The sequence below is a fragment of the Monodelphis domestica genome, chromosome 3 (genome assembly GCF_027887165.1).
Source record: "Monodelphis domestica isolate mMonDom1 chromosome 3, mMonDom1.pri, whole genome shotgun sequence".
Classification (NCBI taxonomy): domain Eukaryota; kingdom Metazoa; phylum Chordata; class Mammalia; order Didelphimorphia; family Didelphidae; genus Monodelphis; species Monodelphis domestica.
In genome coordinates, this window is record NC_077229.1 from 127,439,983 (window position 1) to 127,453,582 (window position 13,600).

General features: G+C 36.6%; 1 protein-coding gene across 2 annotated transcripts in view; it reads left to right on the forward strand.

Annotated features, from left to right (window-relative positions):
- Positions 1-13,600, forward strand: part of ADCY8 (adenylate cyclase 8) — a 382,696-nt gene that overhangs the window by 163,245 nt on the left and 205,851 nt on the right. For both annotated transcript variants that reach the window (XM_007488342.3, XM_007488343.3), the window contains exon 3: positions 4,278-4,408. In XM_007488342.3, the coding sequence (XP_007488404.1) occupies positions 4,278-4,408 (131 nt within the window). The remainder of the gene's footprint in view (positions 1-4,277; positions 4,409-13,600) is intronic.

Sequence of the window (13,600 nt, forward strand, 5' to 3'; positions counted from 1 at the left end):
TTTCTTCCTTCAAGCTGTTGAGGGTAAATTTATAGGATTGAGACTGAATATATTATTTAATGGTCTCCAGGGATTTAAATTCTGAATCTCAATGAAATACTCAAGTCAGAATAGAATTTTATGGTGGTTTATTTATAACCAAAGGAAGAAATTAAGAAAGAGGGAAAAGTGTCGAAGATCTATTCTGGCCTGGCCTGAGCCAGGGGGACTTCAGAGGCCTCTGCCAAGGGGCCTTCCCAGAAGATTAAATCTAGTTTGGCTTCCAGCCATGAGACTGGAACCTTTAGAAGGGCCAAGGGAAAGGGAAGTCAGCCTTAACACTCATTATCCAGTTGCCTAAGGGAATCAGTCTCAGCTCTCCACGCTCCAGCCTTCCAAGTCAAGAATCACCACCAAAAGCCTCCAAAGACGCTCTCACAGGAAGTGACATGAAATATAATGGCAGTTCTTTACATCACTTCCTGTGTCTCACATGCACCAATGTTAGCTTAAACTTGGCTTAGGAAAGCCCAGGGGGTCAGTCAGTCATCTCTGATTTGTCACTTGCTAGCACATGCTGGTCATAGGACTTCCTCCCCCACACCCACTCCTTAAGTGTGGGTGTATACATGCCTGGTTGCTAGAATTCTAAAGACTAAGAAGGGTGGAGTAAAACTAAAATTCACAAAGCATATGAATATATGGAAAATATATGTGAAATTAATACAATGTGTAGGTTAAAGGGAGGCACCTAAAGCTGGGGAGAGCAAGAAAGGCTATAAGAAGTGACCTAGAAGGTGGTCATTGAAGGAAACTAGGAATTCTAAGAAGCTGAGATGGGAAGGGATAGTATTCCAAACAGGAACAGAGTGAGGAGGTAATAAAGGGCAAAACATGGAAACAGTAGATGGAATATTGCATTCAGGAGAGAACTAGAAAGCCAATCTTTTATAGGTCTATAGAGTGTAGAAAGGGGAGAAATTTATATTAAGGTTGGAAAGAAAATTGAAGCCAGGTTGTAGAGGGCTTTATAGTTAAAAAAAAAAAAAGAATTCCTATTGAATTTTCTCTCCTTGAAGCTAAGCATCCCCAGTGGCAGCATTCTGATATGAAAAGGACCATAAGTTAGGCAATCTACATTCAAGTCCTAGCGCTAATAAAAAACCAGCAAGTCCAAGAGGCAGACATAAAGAAGGATTGCATTCCAGTAATGAGGAGTGCAAAGGAGCAGAGATGGGAAGAATATCATGTGTAAAGAACAAGCAGGAGGGAAAGAGGAAAGAAAGAAAGATGTTTCCTTCTTTGTTCTTTTGGTCAGCCAGTGGTATGACTACATCAAAGTCCAAAGGGCATGAACTGCTTAGAACTTTTGTGTATAATTTCACATGATTTTCCAGAATGACTGGACCACCTCAGAGTTCCACCAACAGTGTTATCAGTGATCCTGTTTTCCTGAAGACTCCAACATTTGCCATTTTAAAAATCATATTTTCAATCTGATAGGTGTGAGGTGTAAACTACTAATTGCTTCATTTGCATTTATATACTTATTAGCTATTTAAAGCATTTTTTCACATGGCTATAAATAGTCTGAGTTTACTTCCTTGAGAATAGTTTGTTTAGACACGTAGAGATCATTTTTCAATAATAATTATTGCAGTAGCTAGAACATATATATAGCATTTTAAGGCTTGAAAAATGTTTTATAATTATCATCTAATTTGATCTTCACAATACCTGTGTGTTGTAGGATGGACTATTATAATAACATTTTTATACATCAGGAAAAGGAGCCAAATAAGAGTATAAGTGATTTGCCTCTGTTCACATAGCTATTAGTGTCTGAGGCCACATTTATACTCCAAAATTCTCAACTCCAGTTACAGTAATCTACCCACTATGTCACGTAGCTACCTAAATTTATTAATTGTGGAATAACTGCAATGCTTATAAATTTGCATAAGCTTATTATATATATTTGCAAATGATACCTTTATCAGAGAAACCTTCTGCCGGGGTTTTTTCCCCAGTTAATTATTTCTCTTCCAATCCTAGCTATATTTAATTTGCCTGCAAAAATTTTTTTTCAGTTTTATCTATGTTTAAAAAACATTTTTTATCTTTGGAAATTCTCTATATCCTTTATATAGTCATTAATTATTCCTGTATCTATAGAAATTATAGATTACTTCTTATTTTGTGACCTTTTATCTAGCTCACATATCCTTACTTATCTTGATAAAAGATGTGAAGCATTTGGGTATAATTAATTTCTTCAATAATTCCATTCAATTTACCCATCAGTTTTTAACAAATACTGAATCCTATCTCCAGTCTTTGTGTATATCAAATCCTAGGTCACTAGGTTCATTCTCTTTCATAGGATATATGCCTAATATTTTCTACTGATCAATCTATTTTTTGACTAATTCCATGTGGTTTTAATAATTACTGCTTCATAGTATAGAACTGGTACTTTAAGGGGTCTGATCTTGACGAAGTATAAATGTCAGGCAGAGAAGCATATATATTCAATTCCAAAACAAATAGGGAGCCATTGGAGTTAAATAAGCGAGAGGGTTGGGAGTAGTAATGACATGATCATACTCGTATTTTAGGGAAATAATTCTGTCAGGTGTGGAAAAGATAGATTGGAAGTGTGAGTAGCTTGAAGCTGGGAAACCAAGAGGGAGGCTATTTAAATAGTCCACAGAAAATTCAAGAATACCTAATTGATTATTGATAATATGACATAGGCAAGAACATTGATGCTCAATTCCTATGCAATAAGATATTTCATTGAATAATTTATTCACTTACCTTCTTCAAAGTGCTATATGAGGTAGACATGTATATGAGATTACTAGATGAGAAGACAATTAATATCTGTTATGTCAATAAAGTTTTTAGCTTCTTGACCAAAGACATAGTTTTCCCTCACTGATACATCAGTGATCTCAGCTTATAAGCCACTCTTTATAGGGAGGCTTTCTTTATTATCTGATTGGAAGAGTTCTTTCCCTCTTCCTCAGATTCTTATGTATAGATTTTTATTTTGCATGTTGCATCACCCTAGTACGATAAGCTCCATGATGGCAAGGGATGCTTTATTTTGTGTTCTGATTGTCTAGAACAGTGCCTAGAACCTGGTAGGTAATTATTACATGCTTACTGGATTGGATAGGATGAACTTAGAGCAGGTTTCATTTGGGAGCTTTGTCAAAAAGAAATTGAAATATCGTTCTTCACTTTATTTACTCCATAAATTTTTCTGTAGGATTGCCAATGTGTCTTGTTTCACAACATGATGAACAAGGAAATGTGTATTATATGATACTATAATTACAACCTATTGCTGGGAGCCATCAAAGCCACGCTGTTTGACGTGGTCACACGTAGAAATCAGGGGTTGCAAAGTGGCCCCCAGGAAGGATGAAAGCAGCCACTCAGCCCACCTCTGTGTGACTTCTCTCACTAATATCCCTTATTATTGGGAGTGTTCCCCAGGAGAAAATAGATGAGAGCAAAATGCTTGAAGGGTTAATATAGATGTCCTACTTTGTCCCCCCAGAAAAACACCAGGTGATCCCCTTATAAAATTAAACCTAAGGATTCTTATGTACCCACTTAGATAGGACCCTCTTTTCTAGGCATAAAAACTTCTGGCAAATTCCCTACCCCCTGTACATGCCAAGAACAAGCTTTGCTGACCTAAAACTGGACCATGTTGATTCTACCCTCTAACCCCACCCTTAGCATCAATGTTATGTTGATTATCCCTTAGGCTCACTTTTATTGTTAGGATTTATAGAAACATGTATTTTGAAAATGAAACTCTATGCCAATTAAATATGTAACCATGAGGGTATAAAAATAAAACCAAACCTGAAACAGGACAGAGCAGTTACTGTGATGCCTAAGGTAGAACAATTTCTCATGAAGCCTGACTACAGGTTGAAGCAATAATTGCTTCCCATTCATTATCCTCTGATGCCATCCCACCTCCAAGAACGCCATCCCCTGTGGGAGGCTGGACCACCCGCAGCAACCTATATCATATTACCTGCCATTTTGGTGATGGAGAGGGAAAAAGAAAGGAGACAGTTTTGGACATAACTAATGAGAGAAATTGTTTCTCTTAGAAACATCTATTATACTTTATTACATATTTATAATAAATACATTATGTTACATATTATATTGTTTTACACACACACATATGTGTATATGGCAATTAAAATGAAATTGTGGAAGCCATGGTCTAATTAATCCAACCTTTGCCTATTCTTTTGTTTCAGGAGAGATTAGTACTTTCTGTACTGCCTCGGTTTGTTGTTCTTGAGATGATCAATGACATGACCAATGTGGAAGACGAGCATTTGCAGCATCAATTCCACAAGATCTACATCCATCGCTACGAGAATGTTAGGTGAGAGATGGACCATGTACATGGACAGACACGCATAAGTTTGGGAAGTATTTTTTGTGGAGTAGTAGGTAGAGCCTTGGACTTGGAATCAGGAAGCTTTGGGATCAAGTCATTCCTTTGATATTCGCTAGGCTTGTGGTCCTGATTGCTCTTCTCTAAACCTCATATTTCTTCTCTCTAAAATGGAAATAATAATTATCTCATGCAGTTGTTTTGAGGTCCAAATTTGATCATATATACACATTTTGGAAAAACTTAAAAGGGTTATGTAAATATCAACTATTTTTCCATGCTGTCATGCATAGGAATTTGATTTATTTTTATGTTTAATGGCTTCTGCCTAAGATTAATGTTAGGGACCTTTTCACTTGCTTTGTTAATCCTTTAATTTAGAATTCATGTGAGGTCCTGATATTTCTTGGTTGAATAAAGATCTAATAACTTTTGTTTATGTATGTATGTATTTTTAGATCAGTAGAAACTTATCCATACAGATAAGCAGTTCATTTGTGACTTAAAAGTCAGAGAATTTTCTGCAGGTATTGAATGATTTCATGACTTGTCCATACTAATATAGGTAGTATATGGCAGAGGCAAGACCTGAACCAAGATCTTCCTGGCTTCACGCTTCCTGGCTCTACTCATTAAACTATACTACCACTCATTTGTTAGGATGACTTGTGACCTCTCTCGAATTTGTTTAGAACTGTTTGTTTGTTTGTTAGAGTTAGTCTTATTATTCACTTATTATTAAAATGGTGGAAGAAACATCAGTCTGTGATTTTGTCAATAAGTCCAAAATATAGACCAGAAAGGTTAATATTTATTCCCTTTGTATGCTAATTAATCCTCCTGTGTGATTAGATAAGCCCAGTACTTCTCATCTTAACTCCCTCCTTTTGGTAAAATAATTTCCCCTCTTCTTACAAACAGACCTCTTTTCCCAGTACCTGCTTTATTACACTTGGCACATCTCAATTTGAAACGCCTTTGTTAGCCAAGGTCTTTTGTTCTTTACTGAAAAGTGACCTCTTTGTGCAGATCACATCCAAGTCAGAAGCAAACTCCTTGCTTCAAGAGCTTAACGCAGAAATAACTCTGTACATAGTAGATAACCCACATAAGCATATATATATATATATATATATATATATATATATATATATATATATATATATATATATATATAGTGTGTGTGTGTGTGTGTGTATACACATGTATATTTGATAGTTATGGGCACCAATGAATCAATCTGGAGAAAGTAGTACTCAGAGGATTATTTTTGAGAAAATGAAAAAAAAGTATTGTCAAGTACTTGATACCATAAAAGAAGCACAATAGGGGGAAAAAAACAGAATGAAAAACCTATTCCCCAACTTCAAAAGAATGCATGCCCAAATAGCTCAGGACAACTGGGTTTCATAAATACCAGCTTCTTTTCTTCTATCATCCATTTCTGGAGCGCCCCTTGTTCCTGCACAGCTGAAGCTATTCAACCTTCTTGTTTTTAATCTCTGAGCTGAGCTCTCTGTGATTGAGCCCCTTTTGCAGAAGTTCACACTGCGCTAAATTAAAATTTAGTTTACTGCCCTACATTTTTCAGCTTCTTCAGTGATGGGAGCTGTTTCTAAGGGAAAAGAATCCACACGGAGCCCAAGCTGCTGGCAACGGGTCTCTCCCCTTCTTGCTATTTACAGCAGCAATGAATGCCAATGGTGTCTTTAGGTATTGAGGAATTGAAATCAACAAGCGGGTGTAAAGCGGCTCCTTCCCACTTGAAGGCTGTTTGGTGTTAAAAATACAATGATGTACTCTGTATTTGAGGAGCCTGGTCCCTCAACCTGCATCTGGGAGCCAACCTACAATCGCTGCTGAACCTACCTCTCCACCATTTTCAAAACAAGTCTGTGCTTTCACCCCCAAAATTATTCTTTCTTTTCTTTTATGTTTTATTTTCTCCTTTTCTTGGGGGTGGTTGTATTGATGTCATCATCCTTTTCTAATTGTTTGGCTCCAAATTTTAACTTTATTAGTAGAATCTTTCATTCTTTCATCTCAATTTTGCATCTGTATGAAGTAAATAGAGATGAAATCATAGAAGAGAAGTCAGTTTTTCACAATAGTGAGAACATTCAACTTTCTGGCATTGCCAATGGGATGGTAAAGGTGCATAGGGACAGATATGAGTCACAATGAACTGCCTTGGAAATTAATTGATTCTCCATTCCTGGAGGCCTTTAAAGGAAAACAGAATAGTTGTCAAAATTATTGTAGAGTGATCAGTTATGCTTTGAACTATGTGAACTCTTAAAATTCCTTCTAATTGTAAGAGTCTCTGCTTCTATGACCTTGGACAGGTCCCTGATAAGAGGGTTTTAGAATTTTAAAGTTGGAAGGTAATAAAACTTTCCATTCAGCTTTATGCTTAGAAAATAAACACCAGGGGGCAGCTGAGTAGCTCAGTGGATTGAGAGTCAGGCCTAGAGACAGAAGGTCCTAGGTTCAAATTTGGCCTCAGACACTTCCCAGCTGTGTGACCCTGGGCAAGTCACTTGACCCCCATTGACTAGCCTTTACCACTCTTCTGCCAATACACAGTATTGACTCCAAGATGGAAGGTAAGTTTAAAAAAAAAAGAAAGAAAGAAAATGAACACCAACAACAGGTAACTTGGCCTTTGTTTAAACACCTTCAGTTGAAAGAGAAATGCTTCTTCACAACATAAGAACAAGGCATGAACTTGTGATTTCATTAGTCTAGGGAGCTCCCACATGGGAAAACTCCTTCTATCAAAGTAGTTTGCCACCTTTTAGGTAACTTAACTATGTAGCTTAAGATTTGCCTGTAGCACCTATAGGATAAGGGATTTTTCCAGGGTCAAATCCAGAATGTGTCTGAGTCAGCTTTTGAACTCATGTCTTTCTGCCTTCAAAGTCAGCTCTCTCTACTTCTACATGTTACATCCCAGTTGTTAAAGCTATCCCATTCCATTTCTCCCCATGTCAGTCTACTTAGCTGTAAAGGCAAGACATGAACTAGATGTTCATCATCAACTAGATAAGAGTGCAAAAAACACTTCTAGTTCTGTGTAACACTAATTTTGAATTGATTTTTATAATGTCTGCATTCGGGTAACTTGCAAAACAGTGGTTTTAATGACTTCTTCCCCCATTTCCATTTTCTTCATTTATCCATTAACATTTAAGGAACTTGTCTTTTTATGTATCCGTGTGTGTGTCTGTGTGTCTGTGTGTGTGTCTGTGTGTGTGTGTCTGTCTGTCTGATGGAGTTTGCCCAACAATTCTGTTTCTATCTCTCTCTCTCTCTGTCTCTCTCTCGTTCCTTAATCTTCTATAGTTTAAAAACATGGGGACCTCCAGCATATTGGTTGCAGTTTGCAAAGTGCTTTGCAAACACTGTCTCATTTGATCCTCACCCAAACCATGTGTGTAAATGGCACAAACCCTTTAATATTCTCAGTTGAGTGAGGAAAATGCCAGAGCTCAATAATGTAAAAGGCTAAATCTCAAACTCAGGTCCTCTTCTAAAAAAAAAAAAAAAGGATTTTGGGCATGAAAACCTAGTTTCCAGTCCTGGCTCTGCTATTACTAACTGGGTGGCTTTTAGGTAAGATAGTCTGATTTGGTGGACCTTGAGATTCCCCCTCTGTAAAATAAGATAACAATAGCAGTTTAGGAATAACAATGAGGATGCTGATGACAGCTGACAAATGCATTGAGATTTTGGTGTTTGCAAAGCGCATTATCTCTTTTGAACTTTCCTGAGAATTTGGAACTACAAATATTTTTGCCTTTCTTTTAGAGATGAGGAAATTAGGCTTCAGAGAATTTAAGTTACTTGCCCAGGATCACACAGCTACTGCATATATGAGACAGATTTTGAACTCAAGTCTTCCTGATACAAAGTCTAGGACCCAGAGCCATTATGCTATCTATCTTCCACATAGCACTCCTTCTATCAAATTCACACTTTGTAGATCATAAAACAACCAAAAGATGTCTCTTACTACAATACAGAGTTACCTTGCATGTGAAATTCAGTAAATGTTTCTTTAGCACTTCCCCTGCATAGGACAAAACCTAAAATCTTAACCCTCATGGAGCTTACGTTCTCTGGAGGGCTACAGATAAATAAATGTAAGGTAATTTGAGGAGGGAGAGAGATCAGCATCAACAAGCAATCAGGAGAAGAAGGCTTCATGAAGATGATGTCATCTGAACTTTTTCTTCAAGGAAGGTAATTTTGATAGGCAGAGAGAATGCAATCAAGGCACAGATATTAGAAGGGACTCTTTCATAAATAAAGTGAAATACATTTAATTATCCTTAGAAAAAGATGGATGTCACTAATCAGCACAGACTCTATTGTGAATTATTATACTTTGGACTATCACAAGCTTAAAAGATGCTAAAACATAAGTCATTGGGTTGCTGTTTTTTGCATTTATTTTTAACAATCACATCAGAATTTATACATGTGAATGAAAACTGTTCTCTTTGAAACAAACATTTTCTTAGAAAATTATCCAAAGATGCTACCACCTCTCATAACTTTTTTAGGCTCTTCCCCTTTGAGACTTAATCTCAGTGTCTCAGTCCTATAATCTTTCACTTCTGGGGTCCTTTGACCTCTAATGGGTCACCCATTACCATTATACCCAAAGAATGGGTGTAAGAGCATTCAAATTTATTTTCCTTTCAATCATTAATATCTTTAAAAATATATATATATATACATATATTTCTTCATATCTTTTTTTAAGAGAATGTCTCTCGTTTGTAGGTATATATTCTTCTCTGGTTGTTTTAAAAAAAAATTTAATGAAAAAAACAGTGACCTATATTATCTTCTCTTTGCTTTTATTTCTCAATAGTCAAACCCCCATAAAACCCTTCTTTGAAGTAAAGACCTACAGACAAATTGATTGTGTGAAGATATATGCCTTGTTTTTTATCTGTAGTCTCTTTACTGAGTTAGTCATTGAATTGATTAAAATTATGAAGTCTTTCAGTTTTACTTTCCTTTAAAATTTTGTACTCATTGCATATGTAGTTCTCTTGACTTAATCTTCTTATTTGGTTCTATATCAGTCCTTGAAATCTCTAAATAATTTATGTTGATCACTGCCCACTCCTTTATTCTCATGCGTCTCAACCCAAATCCTGTCCTTCTATAATTTCTCCCTCTAGGGTTACCTGACCCTCAAACTGTGTTCTCTGGAATATCTACTCCTAACACTGTGCTCTTTGGAATGTCTGTTATTATAGGTAAAAAAACCTTATTTTCATCTTAAATATTTTCCTTCTATCTTCTGGCTCTCACTGAGATCATTTCTCTGTGTCACGGTCTTCCTGGATACTCTTTCTAGCACTTGTTGTACTTTCCCTTGTTCCTCCCCAATTCACTGGTCAAGGTGGGCCTTTTGGAATACCACTTGCTCCCCAAAGCTATTAGCAAACTTTCTTTCTACTACTGTCACTTAGTAACCTCTCCTCCTTTAAGGTTCACTCAATTTATATTTATTTTTGGTTGTTAGTCAATGAATCATGTTCAACTCTTTGTGACCTCATTTGAGATTTTCTTGGCAAATAAACTGAAGTTTGCCATTTCCTCACCAGCTCACAGAGGAGGAAACTGAGGCAAATAGGCATAAATGATTTGCCCAGGGTCACATAGCTAATATAACTAGGTCTGGATTTGAACTCAGGCCCTCTTGACTCCAGCACTATCCACTGTACCATCTAAATGCTTGTTTATTACTCAGTCAAAATTCTGGTAGTCACTGTATACTGATCTTCAAGACATTCATCTTCTTTCCACAATTGGTAAGTGCTTAATTTATAATCTTTCTTCTCTAACTCCTGCCTTCATATTAAGGTACTTCAACATGTATTTCAATGTTGCCTCATCCTAACCTTTCAGTTCATCAGCATATTCATTTCTCCTAACATATTCCTCCACCCCACCTAGAAACATATCCTAGATCTTGTGATCACCAACAAATATGCCTCATCTATCTTCCTTTTCCTAATAATAATATATTGTCATTTCAACTCTCTTGTCACCACAAACTCTGTGCTTTGTCCTCATGGTGACTTCCAATCACTTGACCCTCTCAGTTCTTTCCTAAGCTATCATTTCTGCACTGACTTTATTCTTTTCTCTTCCTGATCTTGGTGAGCCAGTTTAGCACCAAACTTTTCTCTTCTCTCAAATCTTTTGCCATTTTATCCTATTAAATATCTTGCCATGCCAAACCCCAACTTTGGATTACTCTCAGGATTTTCTCTCTTAGCTTCTACTCATGTGCAGTCAAATAAATCTGGGGGAAATGATGAAACAATGCTGACTGACAGTCTACTGAAGATTTATGTTACAAATTGCAACTGAATTCTCATCAAAGAAAGGCCCTCAATTCACTATCCTCCTTAGTACAGTCATTTCCCCACATCTTTTAATTCCTTTTCAAAACATCCGTGGCTTCCCTTTCCCCCATTTTCTCAGCTGAGAACCTTGCTTCACATTTGTCTGAAAAAACTCAAAATCAATTTATCTCACATCTCTTAAATGCCTTTTGCCACTATCTCTTTCTTCACATGATTAGATGGTGCTTCTTGCCTAGGCTAACCCTTCCATATGTGTGTGTGCACTCTTCCATCCTGTCTTCTCCAGTAGATTGTTCCTTCTGTGGTCCCTGTTTTCTCACTGATCTTCAAACTCTCCCTGTGCTACTTCCCTGTGACTTATAAATATGCCCATGTCCCCTCTGTATTAAAAACAAATAAGCAAACAAAAAATAACAATCTTACTTGATTTGTTTGTCTCTATTATATAGTTCCCAAATATCTACTCCTTCTTGTGACTGAAATTCATTAAGAAGACCATCTAAAAAACTCAGTCTCTCCAATTCCATTTCTCTCTCTCCTCTTATTTCTCTATAGTCTGGCTTCCAACATTATTATTCAACTAAAAGTGTTCTCCTTAAAGTTGCTAGTGATCTATTTGCTGTCAAATCTAATAGCCTTTCTCAATCCTCATCTTTTTCACCTCTCTGCAGCTTTTGACACCTTTAATTGTTCTCTTCTCATTGATATTCTATATCTCTCTAGAATCTCTCTAGGATCCGGGACACTCTCCCTCTCTGGTTCTCAGTCTCCTTTGCCAGATTTTCATACAGTTAATGTTGAGTGTCCCTCCAGGGCTTTTCCCTTGGGTATTCTCTTCTCCCTTTATACTATCATGTTTGTTGACTTCATTGAATCAATTATCATCTCTATCCCAATAATTTTAAGATCTACTTGTCCAGATTTAAAACTTCTCCTAACTTACAGACTAGGATCTAAAACTATTTGACATGTCTAATTGAATGCCTTAGAGACTTCTTAAACTCACTATCTCTGAAATAGAACTTACTATCTTAACCCCTAATCCTTCCCTCTTCTAATCTTCTCTGTTACTATTGAGATCATCACAATCTTTTTAGTCACCTAGGCTCACAAGCTAGATGCTATCCTCAACTAGTCAATCTCTTTCATCTCTCATATCCAATATGTTGACATCTTGTTGATTTTACATTTGTAATATTTTTAATATACTTTCTCTCCTCTGACACTGTCACTACCCTCCCTCAAGCCCTTAGCACCTCATCTCTGAAATTCAGCAATAGCTTAATGGTTGATCTCCCTGAGAGAAATCTCTCCCAATACTCCACTTAAACATGGAATTAATCTTCTTAAAGTACAAGTCTTATCTTATCTCCACCACCCTTACTCAAGAAATTCTAGTGCCTCCTCATCAATTCCAGGATCAAATATAAAATCTATTTTGCATTCAAAGTCCTTCACAATTCTATCCCCTTCTGTCTTTTCAGGATTCTTATACCTTGCTTATCTCCATATATCATATGATCCAATGATACTGACCTTCTTATTCCTTCCACAAAATACTTTCATCTCTTGACTCATAATGTTTTTTACTGTCTATTTAGTTCTCTTCCCTCATCTCTGCTTCCTATCTTCCCTGGATTCCTTTCTTTGAAGGAAGTCCTCTCTGTTCCAGAAAGCTTTTGGCTGGCTCCCTTCAAGTGCTAGTGTCTTTCCTCTTTTGATTATCTCCAGTTTATTTTGTCTATATGTGGCTGATACATGTTTATTTCTATGTTGTTTCTCACACTAGTCAGTAAAATCATTGAGAGGAGGGAATATTTTTTCTCTTTCTTTACATCTCGAATGCTTAGCAGAGTACCTGGCATATAGCAGGTGCTTAATAAATACTAGTTGATATAAATTTTCCATGGTATTGTAATGTACCATCATCTTCATCCTGTGGCCATACCACAGGGAAGAGTGTACTAACTCAAATCCTTTCATAAATCCCTGATGTTGTTAGTGAGAATGTTTCCCCTACCAATGTAATCCATACACCTAGCCAACTGTATGACTTCTGCCTCCTCATCTTTTTTGTAAATCTTCCTTAAAGGAAAGAGCCAAGATGGTAGCCATCTCCCAGTCACATTAACACAGAGCATGGATGGTGGTAACCATAACTGGAGCATGGTTAATCACATTTTTACTGGAGAGTGATCATATAATAGGATAAAGAGGGGCATAGGGCAAATCAACAGAAGTCTTAGTTTTGATGCCTGCTGCTAGTTAGCCATGGGCCAATCAGTGTTCTTCTTCTGAACATCAGCTTCCTCATCCATAAAACAGTGATAATTATATTTACTCTGCCTGGTTCACAAAATTGTGATCCCTCTGTGACATCTCTCTGGCTCTAATTATCTGTGTGGCTTTGGGCAAGTCACCTCACCTCACTGGCCTTAGTTTTCTGATCTATACAATAATTCTTCTTGATCAAAGGCTTTTAATTTAGATTTTAGAAGGTCTGTAAACTTAGAATTGGAGACAAAATTACATCTTTAATTTTACTTAATTCTACCTGAAATTTAGAATTTTTTTTCGATTATTTAAAAATATTATTTTGGGCAGAGATTCATAGTCTTCAACAAAGAGTCCAAGGTATTCATGACACACACACACACAAAAATTATAATTTTAATCCTATGTGCTCTCTAAAATTCCTTCTAGTTTTAAAATCCTTAATCTTAATTGTCCTATAGAGATTTAAACCATCATTCTAAGTTTTACTGTTTGCTGACTTGAGTAAATT